The 23,804-nt window shown below is 35.7% G+C and overlaps 4 protein-coding genes and 1 long non-coding RNA gene across 14 annotated transcripts; 4 read left to right on the top strand and 1 right to left on the bottom strand.

Moving 5' to 3' along the window:
• Nucleotides 1–350: 350 nt before the first annotated feature.
• LOC141606859 (putative polygalacturonase) lies at nucleotides 351–4,301 on the top strand. Of its 2 annotated transcripts, none has more exons than XM_074426198.1 (6): nucleotides 351–1,028; nucleotides 1,816–2,133; nucleotides 2,679–2,799; nucleotides 2,966–3,140; nucleotides 3,230–3,300; nucleotides 3,429–4,301. In XM_074426198.1, exons 1-6 carry the CDS (start codon nucleotides 993–995, stop codon nucleotides 4,073–4,075), a joined length of 1,368 nt encoding a protein of 455 aa, XP_074282299.1. In that variant the 5' UTR covers nucleotides 351–992; the 3' UTR covers nucleotides 4,076–4,301. The 2 variants fall into 2 exon arrangements, with proteins under 2 accessions (XP_074282299.1, XP_074282300.1); XM_074426199.1 differs by having other exon boundaries at nucleotides 582–1,004.
• Nucleotides 4,302–6,112: 1,811 nt separating this feature from the next.
• Nucleotides 6,113–7,713, bottom strand: LOC141609522 (uncharacterized). 3 transcript variants are annotated; one of them, XM_074428564.1, is made up of 3 exons: nucleotides 7,584–7,713; nucleotides 7,394–7,478; nucleotides 6,113–7,286 (listed from the first exon to the last, which is right to left on the bottom strand). In XM_074428564.1, the coding sequence occupies exon 3, from the start codon at nucleotides 7,242–7,244 to the stop codon at nucleotides 6,261–6,263; it is 984 nt and encodes a 327-aa protein (XP_074284665.1). In that variant the 5' UTR covers nucleotides 7,245–7,286; nucleotides 7,394–7,478; nucleotides 7,584–7,713; the 3' UTR covers nucleotides 6,113–6,260. The 3 variants fall into 3 exon arrangements, with proteins under 3 accessions (XP_074284665.1, XP_074284664.1, XP_074284663.1); XM_074428563.1 differs by having other exon boundaries at nucleotides 6,113–7,318; nucleotides 7,394–7,503; nucleotides 7,584–7,711; XM_074428562.1 differs by having other exon boundaries at nucleotides 6,113–7,318; nucleotides 7,584–7,711.
• Nucleotides 7,714–9,610: 1,897 nt separating this feature from the next.
• LOC141608866 (F-box/LRR-repeat protein At4g14103-like) lies at nucleotides 9,611–12,948 on the top strand. The gene is made up of 4 exons (XM_074428211.1): nucleotides 9,611–9,674; nucleotides 9,792–10,660; nucleotides 11,324–11,491; nucleotides 12,565–12,948. The coding sequence occupies exons 1-4, from the start codon at nucleotides 9,611–9,613 to the stop codon at nucleotides 12,946–12,948; spliced, it is 1,485 nt and encodes a 494-aa protein (XP_074284312.1).
• Nucleotides 12,949–13,563: 615 nt separating this feature from the next.
• LOC141606854 (uncharacterized) lies at nucleotides 13,564–19,168 on the top strand. Of its 7 annotated transcripts, none has more exons than XR_012526858.1 (6): nucleotides 13,564–14,052; nucleotides 14,983–15,155; nucleotides 16,532–16,660; nucleotides 17,853–18,008; nucleotides 18,714–18,782; nucleotides 18,897–19,168. It is a non-coding gene; the product is annotated as an uncharacterized LOC141606854 (long non-coding RNA). The 7 variants fall into 7 exon arrangements; XR_012526853.1 differs by having other exon boundaries at nucleotides 13,565–14,052; nucleotides 14,976–15,155; XR_012526852.1 differs by having other exon boundaries at nucleotides 13,566–14,052; nucleotides 14,976–15,155; nucleotides 18,719–18,782.
• A 2,231-nt stretch (nucleotides 19,169–21,399) lies between these two features.
• Nucleotides 21,400–23,128, top strand: LOC141608865 (F-box/LRR-repeat protein At4g14103-like). Its single transcript, XM_074428210.1, has 2 exons — nucleotides 21,400–22,659; nucleotides 22,757–23,128. Exons 1-2 carry the CDS (start codon nucleotides 21,403–21,405, stop codon nucleotides 23,126–23,128), a joined length of 1,629 nt encoding a protein of 542 aa, XP_074284311.1. The 5' UTR covers nucleotides 21,400–21,402.
• Nucleotides 23,129–23,804: the final 676 nt, after the last annotated feature.

Genomic DNA, 23,804 nt, shown 5'->3' with positions numbered 1-23,804 from the left:
TATTCTTTTAGTATAAGGGGATAAGATGTAGTATAAGAGGAACTCTAATAATTTAGATATTTTATTTTTTAGGTGTTCTTTTCAGACTCCAACAGTCGAACATGCTCCTCGAGTCCTTTCACAAGCAAACACTCCGTAAAACACATTATATTTTTATCTTTTGCATAAATTATAAGACCTAATGACTACAATCCAAACTTAGGGTTTGATCTCACGATTAACCAAAGTAATGGACTAAAATATCACTTTCGCGAATGCAAATGGCTAGAATATACTCATACCGATTTGTAAAAGTAGATGATTCAAAAGATATCGTCCGTAACACTCCTCTTCAAACTTATGCGTAATTTATACTCGATTTTTCTCATTTATTAATGAAGAATTATCCATATAAGTTAAATTAAATTAATCGTATATTATATACTAGGATCTTATTTTAAAATTGGAGTCAAGAACGTTTTTCTTTACATATTTACCAAATCAAAATTATTATACGGAGTATTTCCTTTTCCATGCAAGCTTTAGCTTCATGAGTTGTATGCTAAAGATTTATGATCATAGTTGTGCTAACATTCGCTGTCATTTCCTTAAATTAATAATTAATAATTAATAATTTCCTCTATATTTTCTCAATTATTAATTCTATTCAATTTCTCTCTCTCTTCAAACTCCTTCATCTCCATGTTCTTCTTCCCTCTTCTTCATTCACCTGTCACGCTTGATTACCCCATTTATTATTTTGTCGTTTACATAATCACACTTATTTAATATTAAATAAATAATAAAAAATAATAATAGAGGGGGCACAAAATATTTAAAAAAGATTTGATTTTGATGTTTATAATTTACCCTGGTCCATTATTATAAATTATTTTCTCAAGGGTTTTTATTTATTTATTTTATTATATTTTTGCAAGATTTTTTTATTTTTTTTTGCTATAAATTATCTCTCTTCTACACATTGCACATTTTTTTGCAGAAGTTGTGACCACATGAAGATGCTAGTAAGTATGTTTTTTGATTTAAGGGTATGACAATTTCTTGAATTAAATGTTATTTATTTTATTTTCCTTGATTTTTGATGTCAACAACATTACCCGAGTGCCTCAATAGTTCCCGCAAATTGTGGGGTAAGGGGGTCGGATGTATGCAGCCTTACCCTTGTGTTAGCAAAACAAACTCTTGATTTTTGATGTAATTACTAATTAGTGTTAATTAGCAGATTTCATGATCTGGGTTTGCTGTAATTTGATGATTTTGAGTAGATCCTTTGTTGCTTGTGATTGAATTGTTGTTATTTTTGCTGAATTTTGCTCAAATTTTGCAGATTTTTGTGATTTTTTGATGGAATTATGTGTTTGATCTTGTTTTCTGTTTTGGCTGCAATTAAGAATACCCAAATTCTTACATGTGACGTCTCACAACCGATTTAAATTATGTTAAAACGAATTGTGAGACGTCACAAGCTTGTGACCGCCACCAGCAAAAATAGGTGGAATGAATAATGTACACTGTTATACTGTTATTTTCTGCTATCTATCTTTGTTATAATTGGATTTCTGAAATTTTGAAGTGTTTTTACTTTTTACCATGTTCATCTATCTCTTGCTTTAGTGTATTCTCAAGTTCTACCCATTTATTGCATAAAGATCCATGCTTTTTGATCAAGTAGCTTTGAATTTACTCCTAGATTTTTTTGTCAACTTGCCTTTTATGGTTAAATGATGTTTTTGATTGTTTTTGGTGTGCATTGTTCTTCTGATGTAATTTTGGTAGTTGTTGCTAATAATTTTCCGTCGCCCGGCTGTTATATAGGTGGCACTGCTTCTGCTCTTTGTGCTTTGCAATGCAGTAGATGGTATTGGAGAAGAGAACAAGGATCAATGCGAATACAAGCCGCAGTTGGATCCTAGACCGCATAGTGTATCCATTGTGGAGTTTGGTGCCGTTGGGGATGGAAAAACATCGAATACCGGTGCCTTTCAAAATGCTATTTTCTATCTGAACTCATTCGCGGACAAGGGTGGGGCCCAATTGTACGTGCCGCCTGGCAAGTGGCTTACCGGTAGTTTCAATCTTACAAACCACCTCACCCTTTTCTTGGAGAAGGATGCTGTTATCATTGGATCTCAGGTTCGGTTTGCGCTCCTTAACCCCATTGCATTGACAGTTTGCTGTTGCGATTCATGTTAGCTGACCTAAATCATTGGAGCTGAAACTTTTTCACCATTACTCTTATGGATATTACGACATGTATTGTTTAATGTTCATAGTAAAATTACTTTCCTGGGTAGGGATTTGGCACATTATTGGCTCGCATGAATTTCAACTTGGTGCATGCTAATTTGATGCCAGTGGTCTTGTATGTGATATATTGTCTCACAATGTCACACCGGGACAAATTAGCTATTTATATACACCATAATACTCATAATTATATGGCCAATAGACCGGTCTCACATATAACTAAACGTGATTTGTGTTTAAATATAAATATAAACTCTTTTGTTGGAGAAGTCATCCGGAACTTGCATATGTAGTCATAATTTCCTAGTTCCCACCAGCATGAAGATAATGGACTAGTTGGTAGACGAAAACAATCTATTCCTATATGAGATTAGTCGTTGATCCACTCAAAATTTGTCGGACATCTTAACTAATAGCCTTAACCTTTGTAGGATCCATCCCATTGGGGAATCGCCGACCCTTTGCCGTCATATGGCAGCGGATTTGAGCTTCCGGGAAGTAGGTATAGGAGCTTGATAAACGGATATAACTTGCAAGATGTTGTCATAACAGGTGATTACCGTCTAGCCTTTCTTGTTTTGTTTTGTTTTTATCATGAGTATAGGCCAATGCTGATGCTGATGCTGATGCTGATGCTGAATGGTAATTCGTGTGATCCATTGTTTACGGAACCCCTTCTGACAATATAATTTGTGTGTATCGACGGATACTGAACTAGGCAACAATGGGACTATTGACGGCCAAGGATCATTTTGGTGGGATGCCTTTCTCTCTGATACATTGAATTACAGTCGCCCTCATCTCGTAGAGATTGTGGATTCTGTTGGAGTTGTGGTTTCAAACTTGACATTTTTGAACGCACCTGCATATAATATCCGTCCTGTCTATTGCAGGTATCTTGGTCAACTTTTTCATTGTTTCTTGATTATGAATTTAGTTTCTAAAAAGATCACAAAATTAATTGTACTTCAATTGAATGCAGCCATGTACTAGTACAGAATATTTCAGCTTTTGCTCCGGCGTCATCTCCTCACACAGTCGGGATTGTCCCTGGTTAAGTTTCTATCCTTGCTTTATTTATCTGGTTAAGTCTCTTTTCATTTATGCCTTTATTTCCAAAAGTCGGGTTGTTTTTTGAAACTATGAATTCAGATTCTGACTAGGTGTAACTGTGAATTCAGATTCTTCCGATCATATGTGCATAGAGAACAGCAACATAAGCATGGGTTATGACGCGATATCCCTTAAAAGTGGGTGGGACCAATACGGCATTGCCTACGATAGGCCGACTACTTACGTCCACATTAAAAATGTCCAACTTCAAGCATCAACCGGTTCTGCCATAGCATTTGGCAGCCAGATGTCCGGTGGCATTTCCAATGTTCTTGTCGACGGTGTCCATATAAGCAACTCTTTCTCTGGTATTGAGTTTAGAACCGCCATTGGCCGAGGTGGCTACATGGAAAAAATAACCGTCTCTGACATCGTGATAGAAAATACCCACACCGCGTTCAATGCTAGCGGGCAGTGGACCAATCACCCAGACGGGGAATATGACCAAACAGCCCTTCCTGTTTTGGGTCAAATTACGTTAGAAAAGGTGGTTGGCTCTAATATCACAATCGCAGGAAGTTTCTCTGGAATCGAGGAATCTCCTTTTAAGTTCTCACTCTCGGATATCTCCTTGGCTCTCAATTCAATCTCTACTACTCCTTGGATTTGCTCCAATGTTGTCGGTTCTTCTAAGAGCGTCTTTCCCGAGCCTTGCCCTGAGCTCGAGAATTCTTTATCCACCCGAAGTTCTGATGGTTTGGTCTCTTCTCTATAAACCCTATTCATCACAAACATAAAAAAAAGGACAGATTCTTTGAAAATAAGCTACAAGTTCAATTACATTTATTTGGTCATTTATTTTTATCTTATTGCATTCTTGCATGTTACAATTAGTGTACAGCTTCATTTCTTCATTCTTGTGTAAACAAATTTTTGGTAGTGATGACAGAAATTATTATTATTAGTAGTATTAATATACATTGCTCTGTATTTTCATATTTTTCTCAGTTTTTTCTTTCTTTCTTATTTTTAGCATTAATCAGTCATTAGGTGAGACCAAGCTGTTAAATGTCAGCTGAAACCAATGGATATGTTTATTGATAAATTCTCTAATAAGGTCGTTTCTGACACGTGTCGAGTGTCGGATACGGCTATTTTGTGCAATTTTTTCAATTTTTTGGTTGAAAGTGAAGTGTCAAAAGTGTCTTGTCGTGGCGGACGCACGACACGACAACAAAGTGCCGTTTCAGAGTAACATAGTTATAAATTCGTTGTATGGTGTACAACGATCTTATAGAAGGCCGAAAAGTCTAACCCTTGACCTGTATTGGTAAATGTAAGTGTAAACAGATCCAGATGATGATTTATGTCAGCAGACCCCAAATCGTCTTGGGACAAAGACTTTGTTGTTGGGTTGTTGTTAGAGTGAGTTGTCAGGTTTTGGCTTTATTAAGGGAGTGTGAGCTGTTAGTTGTATACTTGTATGACTTTAAGTCAAGGAGATTGTCAATTCTTGTCTGCACTAAATAAAGGCATATATGGTGTGTCAAACATTCCTAGTGGAATCCCAGGTAATGTAATTATGGAATGCCCCTCTTTGTATTCTTAAATCTTACCTAATCATTGGCATCCTATTCTATTCCTTCTCACTTTTTATATAGTTTTTTTTTCTTTATTTTTTATGTTACTATTTTATTATTCTTTATTACTCCGTATTATATATACAGGAAATTGAATCGAATCATTTGGAGTAATTAGGATCGATGCCATTATGATTAGTATTATATACTCCGATTAAATTATAAAATTATAGTTTTATAATTGTAGATTGGTTGGTCAATCTACTAGTTAGGCTGGAATCTACTAATTTCACCCACTATGTTTACCAAACACGGCATTTGTATTAATTATTTTCTTTTTATATTTTAGTTCGTCTTTTGATTTAGTTGTTGGCGGTTTAATGATTCATGGCGGCCATCATTTTGGTATTAGAATTTGCTTTTCTTGTCAAATAGGGAGTAATAAGGTTTATATTCAATATGGGATTTTTTTTTTCGCAAATCCTTATAGTGAGTGATATTGGCATTATCGCCCCCAAAAAAGAAAAGCTTTACTTTCGGATTTTTATTCCTTCACATCTTCCAAAAAGAAAAAATAAAGAGATTAAGAAGCTTTAACTTTTATTTGGGCGTGTGTTTCAATTTTACCTTCCTCCTAAGTGAAAAAGGTGAAAATGGGGACGAAAATATCGTGAAATCATAGTTTTAAGGTCGAAAATCGTACTCTATTGGATGATACATTTACATCTTCCAGTTAAGGACAAGACATACATCTGCATTAGATAGTTGCTCATTGCGAAACTTCCGTCTCTGAGAGCTGAAGTTTTGTAACGAGGTTGAAGCCTTGCTATTAAGAAACTATGTTTTGCATAACTATCGTCTTTCTTCAGTCTTTTGGCCTTGTACATAGCTTCACAACTTTGTATTTACTATCTAGTACTGCTTCCGTCCCAATCATTATTTTACCTTTGATTAAAATACACCTCACAAATAATTAAAAAAAAAAGGTAAATAAATTATCGGGACGAAGGGAGTATCATATAATGCTCTCTTGTCCCATGGAACTTAATGCTACACTGGTTGCTGCTAATGATAAAAAGTCATGCTTTTCGCTTTTCTTTTTAATCGCTTTTCCTTTTACTTTAGTATGGATGGTTGTCTTTACTAAACGCGATTCCTGTCTTATAACTCGCTATCAGTATAACTCCCTTCGTCCCAGTCATTTGTTTATTTTTGATTAAAATACCCGTCACAAAGAATAATTAGTTTCAGAAAAAACAAGGTAATCTACAAATAATGTATTGCTTGTATGGATTCTTCTATGGCCACAAGCCAAGAATCCTATTCCTTGTTAACAAATGTCATCACCATTACCTCTGCAATGAAATTTATGTTATATTCCTATACTATTGTACATGAATTTGGATTCTCATCACTGAATATAGAAGGGACATTCCCGGAACTAGTACTGTCATACTGATATGAATCCGTATCGTAGTAATAGTCTGTCCGATGACGAGGTGTGTATCTTGGTGGTGACTGAGCGTAATGGTATTGTGTGACCGAAGGAGCCGGTCTGTACATATTATAACTCTGAGTTGCATATACTTGCTGAGGTGGTTGCTCATGGTAAACAGCTCGAGGTGGTGGTGGTGGTGGTGGATCATGATAACGAGCTCGAGGTGGCGGTGGTTCATGGTAACGGGTTTGAGGTGTTAGTCGTTCATAATAAACATCTCGAGGTGGCGGACCTGGTGGTTCATGATAAAATGGACGAGTTGGTGGGTCACTGTAGACAGGTCTACGCTGCTCGTGGAAACCAGGTTCGTGATAAACTGGCCTGGGCCGATCACTATAACCAAAACTCGGTCCAGGTTGACTGCTCCATGGGTTACCGTAGTTATCACGGTATCCAGGGCCGTATCCATGTCCATATCCATATCCATATCCATATCTGCGACCATTATCGTGTGGGTTATGATACGTCACATGAACCTCCTCTTCCTCATCAGCATCTGATGGTCCTGGTCCTGCTCCTGGTCCTGCAGACCCTGACGGGTGGCTTGGTTGCATATCAGCTTGCCCGGGTGTAGGGTTAGATTCCTGTTGTGGCGGTTGAGTTGGGGGAGGGTGCTCATTAGGTGGCTCTTGTGGCGGAGGAGGAGGAGGAGCAGGAGCAGGAGGAGGAGCTTCTTCTGATCGTGGAGGTTCTGCAGGCTGAGGCTGAGCATCCCCTAGGGCCGGTCCCTCTGCAGGCGGAGCTTCTCCTTCTGGTGGAGGGGCTCCGCCATCTTGTGTGGGTTCTGTAGGCTGAGAATTCGGGTCAGGTACTTCTGTGTGGGAACATAATGTAGCAACTTTCCGGACTTTTTTTATCGCTTTCATGATTCTTTGAGGATCTGCTCGTCCGATGATTGTTAACTTCTGCTGTGGGACGTCAATGTAAAGTTCATGTATCCCTGCAACAAGTAGAATTCAGCAAACTCATAACCAAGAAGATTATATTGGGACGGAGGAAGTAATAATAAACTTACCGTTTAACCCGTGTAAAGCCTTTTTTATTTTCTGCACGCATCCGTTGCAGTCCATCCTGACATTTATCTCGGTGATTCGAGGTCTCTGCAATTTGATCATAGCAGGAAAACTGAGAAAGGCTTAGAAAGGCTAAAGATTAACTACTATCTAATATAACTGAATACGTAAGACGAGATTATAGAGCCATACCTCAAATTCTGAAGCCATGTTGCAAGAAGAAGGGTAAGGAGAGGTGAAAAATTGAGAAAGAATAGGTGGCATTATATTTGTATTTGAAGAAGGAATATATAAAAGGTTAGAGGTGGGACAATGCAAAGGAATAACTTTTAATAGATGATGAGGCCATGGAAAAGAGATGTAAAGTTGTACGTAACGATTTCGGATCGTAAATGACCCGACGGAGGGAATGGCCAAATTTACGAGTTCCAAGTCGACTTTTTGTGAGTGGAAAATGGCCCGTGCGACTAATTTAATAAATTTGAGGGAGTATTTGAGACGGTAATTGAGAAAAAGTGTTAAGAGAAAGAAAGGAAAAAAATATCGAGTTGTTTAATATGAATTAATTATGTTAATTAGGGAATCAGCCACCCAAAAAGAAAGATGGAGATATGTAGGAGGAAAATATAAATATCAAATATTATAGTGTTGTGCAGTTGTAAGATGTTCATCATGTAGTGCTCAAATTTTAAGTCAAAGTAGCTTTTAAAGAGATGGAGGATGTCCACTCTAAAAGAATCCTTTTATCAAAAGAAAAGAAGAGTTCACATTGCCTAATCCTTTGGATTTGTTTTAAGGGTAATGCTAAATACAACCTAGTTAAATACCTTCTAATTTGGGTATTAATGTAGGAATTAAGAACTAAATTACACATTAATCAATACAATTAATGCATATATTAAGAATTTATTTTCTCTTTTGGTTTCTTAAATACAACTCAGTGGGTTGTATTTATCATTACCCTTGTTTTAAGGGTTTGTGGTTTCAATAATATTTCATAATAAAAACAACATTACCCGCTACTGGTACTTTAATTACTCTCGCAAATTGCAGGATGAGGGATTCCGAGTAATTACTAGATTATACAATCAGTTGTATGGTTTAAAATTCGAGCTGTGTATTAAAGTTTTCGAGTTTTGTTTAAAAAAATCTGAGTTATATTGTAAAGTTTTTGAACTCACATAAAAAAAAAAAAAAAAAAAAAAAAAAAAAAAAAAAAAAAACCTCGGAAAAATTACACATAAACTCGGATTAATGTATAGAGTTGTACAATGCTTATTATACAACTGGTTGTATAGTAATATTTGTGGGATTCCGAGTAATTACTAGATTATACAATCAGTAATACAGAACTACTATTTAACAAGAGAAAAAAACGTAACCACTTTAGCGAGTGATGAGAAACATACGAGTATCCATTTTAGCTACAAGTATGAGTTGTAGTGTTTGTGTTATGAGTTAATAATTGTATACTTAAGTAAATAAAATATTTTCCTTAAATTGATCATATTTTTTATTTGAGTATGACAATTATCGATCTCTTATTCTAACTAAATTATACTCCTATTATAGTTAGCTTAGCCTGGAGTTTAATATAAATACAATGCCAATATATATTATCAATTTATGAGGACTTCATCTTAATGTTCCGATTTCGTTCACTTTTCATCCTAGTATAGTAGTAAGTCATCCTTTTCTTCACTTAATTTAATTTGAAGTATTTCTTCTCTTATGATGATTATTTTTACTGAATTTATCTCATTTCCTTTAACTAATCTTGCCCTAATTCTTGTTTAAGACCGTCTTGAGTCTTGACCTAAAATTACTCTGACACCCGATTAAAACAGGGATGGATTTTTTTAAAAGCCGTGAGAGGTCTTAGTGTAAGACAGTCTTAAGCAAGACCAATATAAACTTGCCCTTTTGCTTGTTTATCATCAAAGTTTATTCCTTTAATCATCATTATTATCATTCTCTTATGAAGATTATTCTGTTTTTCTGTTGCTTCCGGAATACTTCCTCTGTCTCAATCATTTTATGATAAATAATTTTGCGCACACAATAATTACTGTTTTGATTGGGAGATTATGTTATTTCGACTGCTATTTGCTTGTTATCTAGTGCTAATTGTCTAGTTAGGGTTATTTTATCACTTTGTCATCATCAAATTTAATAGTAGTAAATTGGATTTCGCAGTATAAATCAACGAATTAGATTCGATGTATATTTTCGGAGTTTGGATGGACAGTTTGGACCGGAAACAGAAAAGGTGTTGTACAAGTCGTAATTGTGTGGATAGATTAACCAGTTTACCTGATGAGTTATTGACTCGAATTTTATCAATGCTCTCAACCAAGGACGCTGCTGCGGCCCAAGTACTATCCAAGAAAATGAGATGAGCTTTTTGTTGGATAACAAATCTGGACTTTGATAATTCTCCTGTATCACATTGCGTCGAACATCCATATTTGGTTGAGCGGTTCTCTCGTTTCGAGTCATTTATCGACAATGTACTACATAAATTATCTCAGTATCAGCAGCCTCTTACCCGGTTTAGACTTTGTTTGGGCTCGGACAAAACCATTAGCTATTGTTACTTCGACAATAATCACACATGCAAGAAAGCCTGTTTCCCTGAACCCGCCCGTCTTTATGCATGGATATCTTACCCGTTAGCCCAATGTAGCCTTAGGGAACTTGACCTATCCTTTCATGTAAGGAACTCTTCTGAATGTAAGCTTCCCCCGGAAATTTTCACTCACCAGTCGTTAGAGGTGTTGAGGCTTGATATCAATCTTGAGATTATTAATGGTAACAACAATGAAATCCCGGTTATTTGCCTCCCGAACTTGAAACTCCTTCACTTCCGTTCCTTTGTTTTTACTGAGGACGACTTCCTCACAAGGCTTGTTTCGAATTGTCCTGTCCTTGAAGACCTCTCTATCAAATGTTGGTGGATAAAAGCGGATCGTTTGATTATTACCTCTAATTCGCTTCGGAGATTTGTCTTCGTTATTCTCAAGTATCATAATGAAGAGAAAAATAGTGAGCTTGTGCATATCAACACCCCTAATTTACAGTATTTTAAATATGAAGACATGTTAGCATTTAACTATATATTACATTTGAATTCGCTTGTGGAAGCTTGCATCGATGTTAGGCGCCCGTTGCAATTTGACAACTTCGACACTTCTTTCCGGAAGCAGCTTAGTCTTTTAAGAGCCTTGTCTAATATTAAACATTTAACTCTGCTCGGATGGTCTATTGAGGTTAGTACTCCGTAATTTATTTTATGATCATATAAGTTTTTTTTTTCGGAAAATTCACGTGGTACCCTCGAACTTTGCCATTTTTCACGTGGTACCCAACTTTTTAAGTTTGTGCACATGATATCCTTGAAATTTGATTTTCAAGCACAACTTGTCCTTTTTATCGTTTTTAAAATTTTCAATTGAGCATAAATTATAGTCCAGAAATCGGAATTGTCTAATTTTTTTTTTCCAAATTGATTAACTCTTCGAGATCTATAAATTGATAAAACGAAATTGGTCATTCGGAAATTTATGATCGAAGATATGTTTGATTTGAGGTTTTCGTTAAAAAAAACTCTATAAAATGTCAGTCATCAATTTTTTTTTTTTTTCAAATCGTAGATTATGACGACATAATCATTTAACGAAAAAAATTGGCCGATTCTGAATTCCGATCTAGGAGTTATGCGCAATTGAGTTTTTTTACAGCGACAAAAAGGATATATTGTGCATGAAAATCAAACATGGAGAGTATAATGTACACAAACTTAAAAAGTTGGATACATGTATAAAATGACAAAGTTCAAGGGTACCACGTGAATTTTCCGTTTTTTTTTCCAATGATATTGTCTATAAATGTCTTAAATGCCTAATTGCTACTTTATCTTTTGTTTATTGAAGGGTTTCTATTATGCTGCTGTGTTAAAGGATCCGCTACCTATGTTTAGTAATCTAAGAACTTTAAAGCTGGATGCACTATGTTTTTCAGTATGTAACGCTATATGGGATATTGTGTTGTTGTTGATCTTTCATCGTTCACCTTTGCTAGAAGAACTTGTTTTTCTGCAGGTTAGTCCGTATTTTCTTCCCCGTCCTAATTTTTGTGACTATCGTACAATTAAAAATTACTCTCTTTTAAAATCCTGTTTTCTAAAATTACTCCCTTATATAATTTTTTTCTAAAATTTCCCTTAAGATGCACTTTTATCAACAATTGCTTCAAAACTCAAATTTAGGTGACATATTACGTCTGATTTGAACTTATTCTCCATTGTTAAACGTTTTAAAGTATAAGAGCATCTCCAATGGTTGAAAAAAGGGACTTGCTTGCAACTTTTAGAAATTGTAAGCTAGTAGCTTAACCATTGGAGTTGTACATATAGATTAGCTTCGCTCAAATAATTTCAAGCTAGTAGCTCCATGAAGCTACTTGCTTAAATGGATCCACAAGCAAAATATAACCAATAGAAAATTAGTTGTCTCATTTATAAAGTTTTTATTTTTTATTTAGAAATTAAGAATTAAATAAATTAATAGAAAATTGTGTTAGTTAGGTCTCATCAAGCTAATACTAAATTGACTTCACCATTGGAGTAACTTGTAGCTTGAAATTGTTCTTGCTCAAAAAAAAAAATGATGTGGCGAAGGTAAGCTAGTATCAACTAGCTTACCATTGTGGATGCTCTAAATTGGCTAAGACACAAACGAAATAAGTTCATAAATGATGGAATAAATAACTTAAGTTGGTATTTTGAAGCAATTTTTGATAAAAGGGCATTTTAAGGGAGTAGTTTTAGGAAAAAATTATATAAGGGAGTAATTTTAGAAAACTGGATTTTAAAAGGGAGTAATTTTTAATTTACTCTACAATTAAACCCAATTTTAGAAAAAAATGCCATATAAGGAATAAAAACTTAACTTTTTTTTTTATTAAAAGGCGGGGTAAACCCCGAGACCTACAACGAGTAGGGTCCCAAACAAGTTTACAAAACGAAAAACAACACAAAAAAAACAAATAAAAAAACTTAGCAATTGCCCGCATCAAAACTCAAATCGCGGAGTCGTCCTTTGCCCTATCCTTTTCTCCTTCCATGTTCTAAATAAAAACCTAACTGTGTTGCAAAATGGTGTGTTGTTTGCAGGGTTTCTATTATTCGGTAAATGATACATCTGATACATGTGATTTTCATGATCGAGCCGATTCTGAGACTGCTACTTTTATAGCTGCTTGGGAAGGAGCTAGTTGGGGAGTAACTCAAACAATCCCTTCATGTTGCCAATCTCATCTCAAACGAATCATGATTTACAATTGCCATGGCCGTGACCAAGAACTTAATATGATGAAATTTCTTCTTGGTAGAGCATCCGTTTTGAAAGAGTTTGTTATATCCATGTCAAAAAGACCTGAAGGAATCCAATTTGATGCTCCTAAGTTTGATAAATTTAAGAACGAGCTCGAAAAGATACCGAGGGCGTCCAACTCATGTTCTATAATATATTCCGATGATGAACCAAACTATAATTGATTTTTTCATAATTTAATTAGGTTCAATGTAATCATGAAAACTCATGTCCGATTTTTGTTATTCTTATTTACATTTCTGCACTATATTGTTGTATATCAGTAGAATTCAGTATGAGTTATGGTGTTCTGTACACCAAACTCATATCCAAGACGATTATAATGGGACGGAGGAAGTAATTGAGAACATTTTTACGAGAAAGAAAGGAAAAAGATTGAGCCGGCTAATATGAATTAATTATGTTAATTAGGGAATCATAATGAAAATAATATCACCCGGTATTTTAATAGCTACCGCAAATTGCGGGGTAAGGAGGAACAAGATATACATACGCACTTTTACTTTTGTAATAGCGATACCAAGATGATGTTTCCACAATCATACAAGCTGAAAATTGCGTCGAAAATTGCATCAAAGAATTGTTTTTTTACCAGAGAAATAGACGTAACCACTCTAATGAACCATTTTGGCTATTTCATACTAATAATAATAAATTACATGCTTTTTTTGTTTCTTTTGTAGACAGCAGAGAAACATATCCATTTTAGCTACAAAATTATAAATATGAGATACGGCTTATATGAGTCCATGTTAATTGTACATCTACCTACCTTACAAAAAAGTGAGCAAGGTACTTTACTGTTCATCGATGAATAGTAACTTATTCGCACAACTTTGGCAATTTTGCTCTCAAAACACAGCATTTCAACTAACCTAAAACAAGTCGCTCACTCGCTCCTTTCACTTCTCTCTCACTCCCCTCTCTAGCTCTCTCCGCTTCTCCTGTCCTCTCTTCTTTATCTCCTTCACTAATCAAACCTCCTTCCCCTGAAACTAACCTCATCTATGGCGACCCGATTAGATCTTGATAGTAACCTGATTAAAATAAAGACGATATGCCTGATCAGCGTTGGCGTATTCGTCAGATCACCCCTCCACGAGAAACTCATTTCTGAAACATCTCATACAGTTCTTGTCGTCTAAGTTTACAATAACAAGATTAAGCATCCTCCACACACCTGGGCGAATCATATACAGTTTCATCGAATCAATATTAAGCATGATTCTCGTCTTGAATGAAAGTCTCATCTAAATGACATATATATGGTAAATTTTTATCTTTTGTTAGATAATTGTTGTTTATGTGATTGATTCTCTGATGCGTATATTTTCAGCGGTTTATTGGTGTCGTTATTGTATTTTCATCCCCAATCCTTATATTACACTCATCAATTGGCTTGACAAATTTATACTTTCAATAAGTAATGGTGATTCGTTTTGTCTCAATGAGGGGACACTTTTCCTTTAAAGATCATAAAACATTATTCTGATGGTTCTGAAGATTAAGATGGTAAAAAGGCATTTTTTTTTCGTTTTGTTAAATCCGGATGAAAAATTAGGGGTTTTGATTTGATGAAATACAAATGTGGCCCTTTCCATATACTTCATCTTTTATTTTTTATTCAGTTACCTGCTTTATTGCGATTAGTTCCCCTGGATTCTATGTATTTGTTTGAGTTAATTTGTTCATGTATTTGATATGTTTGATATTATATTGGGTTATGGCTTGACCTGGGTTTCCATTGATACAATTTGATTTATTATGTTAATTATAAGAGACTAAGGAGGAGAGCGAGGCGAGGATTATGAGCTTATTTAATTTTTCGATAAGTGGAGCAATGGGTATTTGGATTATGCTGAAATTGAGGCGGGTTTAACTGGGCTTCATAATCAGTTTGATCTAGGGATTTGGATCCATTCATCCCTTTCAACTCTCACCCCCTTCGAAATCAATATAATGGTTTGCTCCATCCCGCTTCTTCCTCAAACACCCAGTTTTGCTCCCTCCTGCTCCTTCCTCTTTTCTTCATTTCAGTTAGCTACCTTACTTTTGCAAACCCTAATTTGTTATTAATGGTCACCACCACTATACTTGATCACTTTCTTGGTATATCTATGTTCCTCCCTCTTTTTTACAGGAATGGGAATGATTATCTATTTTTTACTAATACGACAGTTTTCTTTGCAAGGGTGTAGTCCTATTTGATGGACAGATGTAGATGTGCAAGGCCTGCTCCTATTTGATGGACAAAGATGTTGATGTAGTGACGTTTCGTAGGAAAGAACAAAAAGAGAAGAACGAGAAGCAATAATTGAAGCTTATGTTACTCGCTCTCACAACACCTATTCATCACTTCTGCTTCTCTTAGGTATGTCACATAGTTTTTGTATTACTTCCTCCTGTTAGTATTAGCTTGGCACTTTTTAATGGAGTACGTATATAGTATTGTAGCCTATAGTATTGGAAATGGTAGGATATTTGGAACTGATTCTGATAGAATTCTTTTCATATACGGAGTACTGGCTGTTTTGTGTTGGGTGGTACTCAAATGGAAGCTCTTGTTACTTTAGGACCCCAAGTATTTTGGACATTTCATATGAATTACAGTTTTTGATTTTGACAATGCCCTAAATCTATTATCCTTCATCAAATTCAAAGAACTTTAAATTACATCCGTCCTTATGGAGTTGTTAACCATATGATTAATACGAGCTTTTGGAGTAGTTAACCATGTGTTCATTCATAGCCTACATAAGTAAGAGGAGATCAAAGACAATCGTTTGATGATTTGCTAATGGAGTAGTTAACCATGTGATTTATACGAGCTTTTCGCAAGTTCGATGATTTTAGATGAGGTAAATCATATTTTGATGGTACTTCATAATTAAATGTTGCCTTAGAATGACATTTGTTGGTTTTTGAGCCTTTGATTTCGATTTTGAGATACACTAGCTTTGTTGTTAGTTATAAATATAATCAATGGTTGGTAGAAAGCAACAACTTCGGGGAAAATGGCTGAAAATATTTGAACGGAAGTTTATACTCGTATTAGGCATAGTCGCAAATACTAATTTATTACCTTGTGTTTCTAATTAGATCTGAGAGCACAACCTCGTGTTATAAACATTCAGTTTCAGAAGAAAGTGAAACGGCAAGTAATAGAGCCAATTTCTTGCCTATTTGTTGTTGTATTGTGGCCGTATATGTGGCATTAATGATGGCATTGAATGGAGAAATAGAGTGAATCTGGGGATTAGAAATGAAGTCTGGTTTGAGGTTCTAACTGATAAGCTTGAATGTGATTTACTCCTGGAATGAAGAAAATACTTGGAAAAAATAGAGCGGGTTGTTCACAATTCCGAGAATTAGTTTGGAGGTACTACCATAGAATTAAGTTGTTAATTTTTTTTTGATATGCATTTCATGTTATTCCTAAATGTCAATGAAAAGGTGGTATATTCATCTGGGTAAATAATCTAGCACGCTTTGTCACGCTTATATCTCTCTGTATGTCTATTTTGTTGTGCAAGTTGCTACTGAGGGTTTTCTATGTGTGTGTCTGCGGTTAAAAATCTATTCTTTTACTTGGGTTTACTAGATACTTCCTTTGCTACTTGGAGAAACTAATGACTAGAGTTTACTTTGGTTGAACACCAAGTACTGTGCGACTTTGTTAACCCATAGTATGGAGATAATTGAATTTGTATAATTTCAAATGGCATATTACCGTCAATGTATCTGCAGGTGATGAGTCACTTTGCAACTGCGGAGCACGAGAAAGAAAGATTACAATATTTTGCCTCACCTGAAGGGCGTGAAGGGCGTGATGATCTGTATGAATATAACCAAAAGGAAAGGAGGACCGTCCTTATGGTAATTCTTTGGTTTGTTTATAGCTTATGTAAATACACTAATATTTAAGATTTCTCAAATACACTAATATTTAAGATTTCTCTCATTTATGCGGATCCATTTCAAATGAATTTAAGGTTTTAGAGGATTTCCCTTTTGTCCAAATGTCTTTGGAATGCTTAGTCCAGGGCTTTTCTCCATTTCCTCCTCTCCAACTGCTCATCCCATAGAAGTCCATTTGACCGTGATCATTGTCTCATGCATGGACAAAGCCTTAAGAGAAAGCGGCCTGGTCTTTGCTCAAATTGGCTTGCCGGAATTGATCCTGAACAAGGCATTTGCCTTATAACTTTTACAGAAATTCAAGTTCCATCAAAACAGACATTCTTATGTGACTTTTCTGTGAGGATGTCTCTTATCCCTCTGTAAAAACTGTGTCAAAAAGATCTCTTCTACATAAACAAGGGGTTGTAGTTCCAGTGTGGTTTCAGAAAGGCTTACTTCAGGCCCCATCTCCATCACTCCAGCTTCCTGGTTTAGAATAGGGTACTTAATATGTAGGGTTCTACGGATTTTTTGCAAAGGTCTATTTGAATAACTTTATTCCTCGTCACCATTACCACTTTGGGGAGAGGAATTTGCATTTTTACCTTACAAGTTCTCATTATAGGCTATGTTTTGAAGCCGAGTAACCATGTCATTAACACGTTAGCGTGTGGTTTCTTAGGAAACCGCTATTATAGCAAACTATGTATCATACAAAATTGGTGGCTTGAATGTCGCTAAAATGATTTTTTTTTTTTTGCATTGTGTTGCAAAATTGTTGCTTAGAGTTAGATTGTGATGGGGTATTGAGTTTGGGTTGATGGGTTATCGTTTTTTATATTTAGAAGTTGATTTTCATCAAAAAATTCCTTTTCTTATTGTTTATTATTTTGTTTGCCGATTTTTGAGATGGTTATTTTGTGGGGCTGGAGTTGTGGGCACGAGCTTGGAGCTGGAGATTCGTTAAGTTCTCCTCAAAGGCTAGCGATTTACGGCCATGTATTGCTTTTGTTAGCGTGTGGTTTCTTAGGAAACCGCTATTATAGCAAACTATGTATCATACATACTCCATCTTTTGCCGTTTAGGATCTTTATGTTAGTTAGCTTTTGAGTTATAAAGCTTCTTGTGAAATGCTTAATTTCTACTTTTTTTTGGTGTTGTATGTAGGAGAGCTCTCGACTATGAGCAGAAAACAAATGTTCCACAAATGAGGAACAGGTAGAACAAAATCAAGCTATGGAGCCGAGTTTATGGGAATGGCTCAAGAAATTGAAAAGCTTTGAGTAGAGCACCTCAGCATGGACATGAGAACACATGGACTTGGTAACTAACTAAAATTCTTCCACATTATCTATTTCTTACCTGAAGGGGAGCCTTGGCGCACCGGTTAAGGTGTTGCTTTGTGACCATGAGGTCACGGGTTCAAGTCCTAGGAGCGGCCTCTTGCCAAAATGGCAAGTGAAGGCTTGCCCTTATTACACCCTTGTGGTGGGAACCTTCCCCGGACCGGACCCTCGCCTAGCTGGGACGCCATCGTGCACCGGGCTGCCCTTTTTTATCCATTTCTTACCCGATTTTTCAGGAGCTACTGCTGGGTTTTAGTAAAAAAAATAAAAAATAAAGATTAAAACCTTTTGGTTGAAGAGATTGAATTGTGCACTTGATTTAAGAAAGTTATTGTCCCATTGGAGATTGAAGAGATTGAAATAGCAGTTGTCCTATTGGTAAATGATTAAATTGGGAGATCGAAGAGAGTAAAGTGTGTTTTTTAATTTAGTTGATCCGTGATTGTTGTTTGTGTTTGTGATGTGAATAAAAATTGAATTGTGCACTTGATTTAAGAAAGTTGAACGGTCATTAAGGATTGGGGATTGTTTCTATTTAAGGCGAGTGAGAATTGAATTGCTATTGTTTTAAGAAAGTTGTACAGTCCTTAGGACTACCGTAACTCTAAGCATTAACGAGAGTTGATTGTAGGAAGGATATATGAGAAAATTCTAGGAATATGACTTGAGTGTTTAATTGAAGTGTAGGATTCCCGTCGTAGAAGGTTGAATTCTGATTTGAAAGGAAACGTAATTGTTGGTTATCATCACGGTCTGTCCCCATTATCTCTTTCCTTTCACTATCCCATATAATCCTCATAAAACCTATTTTTTCATGCTTGTGATCCAGCACCTAACATGACTTTGGATTTTGATGATAAACCAGGTAGAAGAGTGGGTTCCGATGATGAAATTGACGGTAAAGCCATGAATAAGATAGAAGCAAGAAGGGATGAAGGTAGCAAAATTGTGATTAACAAAATTTCACATCTTTTGGTTAGATGTTCAATTAGTTTGTACCGTAGCGATAACGTATCAACTACAATATTGATGTTGAATGCCAAATTTTAAGCCTTTTCAAACCATGTTAAATTCTTGGGCTCTCCTTTGTTTTAATCTCGAATTACTTCATTTAAAGAAAGAACCTCAGTTTTGTAATGGATCGGCTACACTCTTGATAAACGTGGATCAAAATTTTTACCAACAAACATTAGTTTCTATTCATTTTTTCTAGAAAGATTTCAGGGAAAAGGTGTGATTGTAATCAATCCTCTTAACTAATGAAAATCATTTAGTAAGTGTTAGCACAATAGTTTTAGTTCGAATTTATTTGCCTTGAGAATATGATAGTCGAAAGTTTTCTCAAAAACCAGGTTCTAAGATTAGAAAGTTAATGTATTAAGATGTGTTCAATTACTTAAAGAATATGGTTGCCAAATGACATTGTGCGCACTGGAAAGTTGTAAGAACACTATATTACTAGGAACGACAAATAAACGGTATAGATCCATCAACTTTACTTTAACCTATTAACACCAGCAACATGCATTGATCATAGCCCAAGAAACAAGTCGAAATATCTTGGGGTATCGCGCGCAACGCGCGCGATACAACAACTAGTTTGTACAAATGTTCCGCTGCCTTTAAAGGCAATGATGCACTAAAAAAACAAATATGCTTATAATCGTTGGTTGGCGCAGTGGTAGTATGGGCTGCGCTTGGTAGGGAGGTCTGCGGATCGATCCCCCACAACTGCGATTGGGAGGGGTTCAAATACCGTAATCCTTGGACACGCTCCGAAATCCGGATTAGTCGGCTCAATGTGGTTCGAATTACCGGATGGTTTAGACCAAAAAAATTACTTTTTTTTTTTGAGGGAATATAGCTAAGATGTGAAACAGTAGTTGAAAACTAAGCTCACTAAATTGATGAGAGCGATTATTAAATATACTAAAAACTAACTAAGATGAAACAGATAAAAAAACAAAAAACAAAAAACTAACTCTTATGAGACGTCTTAAAATAATATATTATAATTATTTAATATTATAGATAGATTGAAACGTCTTAAAATAATATACTCCCTCCATTCAACTTTTATCATTTCATCCCAATATAATACCCCTCACATAAATTGGAGAAATGGGGTGATAATTGTTGAATGGAGGGAGTATTATAATTATGTAATATTATAGATAGAGTGAAGAGTACAAAAAAATTAGAATTAGGTACCGGATTTCTCAAATGCTAGCCCCAAATAGCATTTCATTTCAGGTAATTTATTTGCTTAAATAAGTTACCACGTACTTGTCGAACCCTTGAAAAAGAAAAGAAAAAGATAACCAAAATTGGTCAAATGAATTACTTTAGTTAAATAAGCTACCTGATATTTTGTTTTTCAAACATAACAAGTTTATATGGAGTATATTATTTAGATATTTAAGAGCAAGTCTTGCTTAAAACTGGATGGTAGGTAGGGCTACGCATAAGCCCAAACCTGGATCGGACTGTACCAAATCGGATTTAACCGAAGACCGGAAAAAATAATTTGGTAGACCGAGGACCGGATCTAAAGAAATTGGTCTTAGTCCGAACCTAACCTGTATTTTTCGGTCCTAGACCGAAATTTATGATTTTTTATCTTTAAGTCTCAAAATAGTTGATTAAAATACGTAACTACCCATATTTAAAGCACAAATATTATCCTACAACCAGTTGTATAATAGTATTGTACAACCGCCTCAAAGTTGTTGAGTTCTTACACAAAGTTGTTGAGCTATTTTACAAGTTATTGAGCTATTTTACGAAGTATTGAGTTTAATAATTATTCTGTTAAGCTCAATAACTTTGTACGATAGCTCGATAATTTTGTTAATATAGCTCTACAACTTTGTAACAAAGCTAAACTACATTGAATAAGTTGTATGTATATACAATCAGTTGTATAATACATTACCGTATTTATAGTATTGTTTTGGCTATAAAATACTTGATTACTTTATAAATTTGAGATCGCAAAACACCTATATTTCGGTCCATTCAGTCCCGACCGAAACTAATCGGTCTTGGACTTAAATCTCTCGCGGCATCCTTCGACTTCATCTTAATTTCCAAAATCTAACTAAATTTAGTTCAATATAAATACAAAAAATTAACAATTTACCTGGACTTATCTTAATGTTGGATTTCGTTCACTTTTCATCAAAGTAGTAAGTCATCCTTTTCTTCACTTATTAATTTAAAGTATTTTTTGAACTTTCCTTTTTGCTTGTTTATTTATCATCGAAGTATATTTAGTACTAATTGTGTAGTTAGGGTTAGTTTGTGAATTGTGATCATCAAATTTAATTGCAGATTTTCGTTTCGCAGTATAAAACAACGAATTAAATTCGATGTATATTTTCGGAGTGTGGATGGATAGCTTGGACCGGAAACCTAAAAGGTGCCGTACAAGTAGCAGTTTACTTGAGCCGTGTTCTGAGGATAGATTAACGAGTTTACCTGATGATTTACTGACTCGAATTTTGTCGATCCTACCAACCAAGGATGCTGCAGCAACACAAGTACTGTCCAAGAGAATGAAACGACCTTTCCGTTGGATATCAAGTATCGACTTGGATGATTCTCATATATCATATTGCGTACAACGTCCCCATCTAATAGAACGATTCGCTCTTTTTGAGTCATTTATCGACAATGTATTGCATAAATTATCTGAGTCGTCGTCTCAGCAGCCTCTTACCCGGTTTAGACTTCATTTGGGCGGGGACAATACCATCCTTCCTCGTCGATATTACAACGGCCACAAATGTAAGAAAGCTTATTGTTTCCCAGACCCCCAACCCGCCCGTATTTATGCATGGATATCTTACCCGTTAGCCCATGATGGCCTCAGAGAACTTGACCTATCCGTTCGTGTAAAAAACCCTAAAGAATGTAAACTTCCCCCGGAAATTTTCGCTTGTCGATCATTAGAGGTGTTGAGGCTTGATATCAAACTTAAGATTACTGGTGAGTCTGGAGACAATGAAATCCCGATTATTTTCCTCCCGAACTTGAAACTCCTTCACCTTCGTTCCTTTGTTTTTACCGAGGACAACTTTGTGACTAGGCTAGTTTCAAACTGTCCTGTTCTTGAAGATCTCTCTATCACTTATTGTCGGTGGCTGAAGGCGGACCGTCTTATCATTTCCTCCCATTCCCTTCGGCGATTTGTCTTCATTATTGACAAGTATAATAATGATATAGAAAAAAACAGCGACCTTCTTCATATTGACGCCCCTAATTTGCAGTATTTTGATTATTTCGACAATTTAGCATTAAACTATATATTACATTTGAATGATCTTGTCGAAGCTTGCATCGATATTACGTTCCCGTTGAGATTTGGCACTTTCGAGACTTCATTCCGGAAACAGCTTAGTCTTTTAAGAGCCTTGTCTAATGTTAAACATTTATCTCTGCTCGGATGGTCTATTCAGATTTTTTATTATTATGCTAAGTTAAAGGATCGACTACCTATGTTTCGTAATCTAAGAACTTTAAAGCTGGGTGAATTATGTGATCAATTATGTAACACAAGATGGGATATTGTGTTGTTGTTGATCTTTGATCGTGCACCTTTGTTAGAAGAACTTGTTTTTATAGAGGTTAGTCCGTATTTTCTTCTCCGTGCTAATTTTTGTGACTATCTTTCAATTAAAAACACGATTTTAAGAAAAAATATGGTGTGTTGTTTGTTTGCAGGGTTTCTTTAGTGATCCAGACTATACATGTGTTTATCATGCTCCAAACCATCATATTACTGCTCCTTATGAAGCTGCTTGGGAAGCTGATAAGGGAGTAACTCGAATAATCCCTTCATGTTTCGAATTTCATCTCAAACGAATCAGGATTTACAATTGCCATGGGCGTGACCAAGAACTGAATATGATGAGATTTCTTCTTGGTAAAGCATCCGTTTTGAAAGAGTTTGTTATATCCATGTCAAAAAGACCCGGAGGAGTCCTATTTGATGCTCTTGAGTATGGTCATTTTAAGAACGAGCTCGAAAAGATACCGAGGGCATCCAACTCATGTTCTATAATATATTCCGATGATGAACCAAACTACGATTGATTTTTGCATTATTTAATAAAGTTCTCTGTATTTTGACTATCTATTAATACTTACAGTTCAATGTAATCATGAAAACTCATGTTCTATTTTAGTTTGATTGATTAATTGTCCGATTTTTGCTATTCTTATTTACATTCCCTCGGGTAATTTTAACCGAAAAGGTGTCGTCGATGGTTGTTTTCGGAGGGTTGTTTTTGGGCTGGTTGGTGGAAATGTGGAACCATGACGGCTTAATTGGAGAATTGTGGTGGTGCTGTCATTTAAAGGTTAACGAAGGAGGGAATATGATGGTCATCGGGTAATTTAAAGGTAAGTTCTGTTTTGGCATCGAAGTGAGATTGAGATGTATTATTTGGTCACCTTGACTTTGGCTCATTTGCTTAAAGTTTGTCCTAATTGACCCACCTTGTTTAATTGAGATAAAAATAACTAGTAATAAATCGACAAGATAGTGATAGGGCGTCACCCGGTGACGCCCAAATTAAGTGCCACCCTCTCACAACCATTCTTAATTGAAGGGTTCCCCACTCACCCTATGTGAGAGGGTGCGCCCAAATTGGGTGTCACCCGGTGACGCCATTTCATTTTCCTTAAAATAACGATATTAGAAAGTATTGAGAGATGTCAGCCCGGTCAGCATACGGTCCAGCCCGGTCATCCCCTAGTGTCGAGCTAG

Source organism: Silene latifolia, chromosome 10, assembly GCF_048544455.1.
Source record: "Silene latifolia isolate original U9 population chromosome 10, ASM4854445v1, whole genome shotgun sequence".
Classification (NCBI taxonomy): domain Eukaryota; kingdom Viridiplantae; phylum Streptophyta; class Magnoliopsida; order Caryophyllales; family Caryophyllaceae; genus Silene; species Silene latifolia.
The sequence above is the reverse complement of the archived record's forward strand: the minus strand, read 5'-3'. Positions and strand labels throughout refer to the sequence as shown.

Bases quoted from the DNA above. Each gene is read 5' to 3' on its own strand.
- LOC141608866 (XM_074428211.1), top strand. From the start codon at position 9,611: ATGTATATTTTCGGAGTTTGGATGGACAGTTTGGACCGGAAACAGAAA. The intron at 10,661-11,323 runs GTTAGTACTCCG...TGTTTATTGAAG, and splicing joins TGCTCGGATGGTCTATTGAG to GGTTTCTATTATGCTGCTGT. The intron at 11,492-12,564 runs GTTAGTCCGTAT...TGTTGTTTGCAG, and splicing joins AAGAACTTGTTTTTCTGCAG to GGTTTCTATTATTCGGTAAA.
- LOC141606859 (XM_074426198.1), top strand. From the start codon at position 993: ATGAAGATGCTAGTAAGTATGTTTTTTGATTTAAGG. The intron at 1,029-1,815 runs GTATGACAATTT...GCTGTTATATAG, and splicing joins GTATGTTTTTTGATTTAAGG to GTGGCACTGCTTCTGCTCTT. The intron at 2,134-2,678 runs GTTCGGTTTGCG...TAACCTTTGTAG, and splicing joins CTGTTATCATTGGATCTCAG to GATCCATCCCATTGGGGAAT.
- LOC141609522 (XM_074428562.1), bottom strand. From the start codon at position 7,655: ATGCCACCTATTCTTTCTCAATTTTTCACCTCTCCTTACCCTTCTTCT. The intron at 7,479-7,583 runs GTATGGCTCTAT...ATCAAATTGCAG, and splicing joins ACATGGCTTCAGAATTTGAG to AGACCTCGAATCACCGAGAT. The intron at 7,319-7,393 runs GTAAGTTTATTA...TACTTGTTGCAG, and splicing joins GGCTTTACACGGGTTAAACG to GGATACATGAACTTTACATT.
- LOC141608865 (XM_074428210.1), top strand. From the start codon at position 21,403: ATGTATATTTTCGGAGTGTGGATGGATAGCTTGGACCGGAAACCTAAA. The intron at 22,660-22,756 runs GTTAGTCCGTAT...GTTTGTTTGCAG, and splicing joins AAGAACTTGTTTTTATAGAG to GGTTTCTTTAGTGATCCAGA.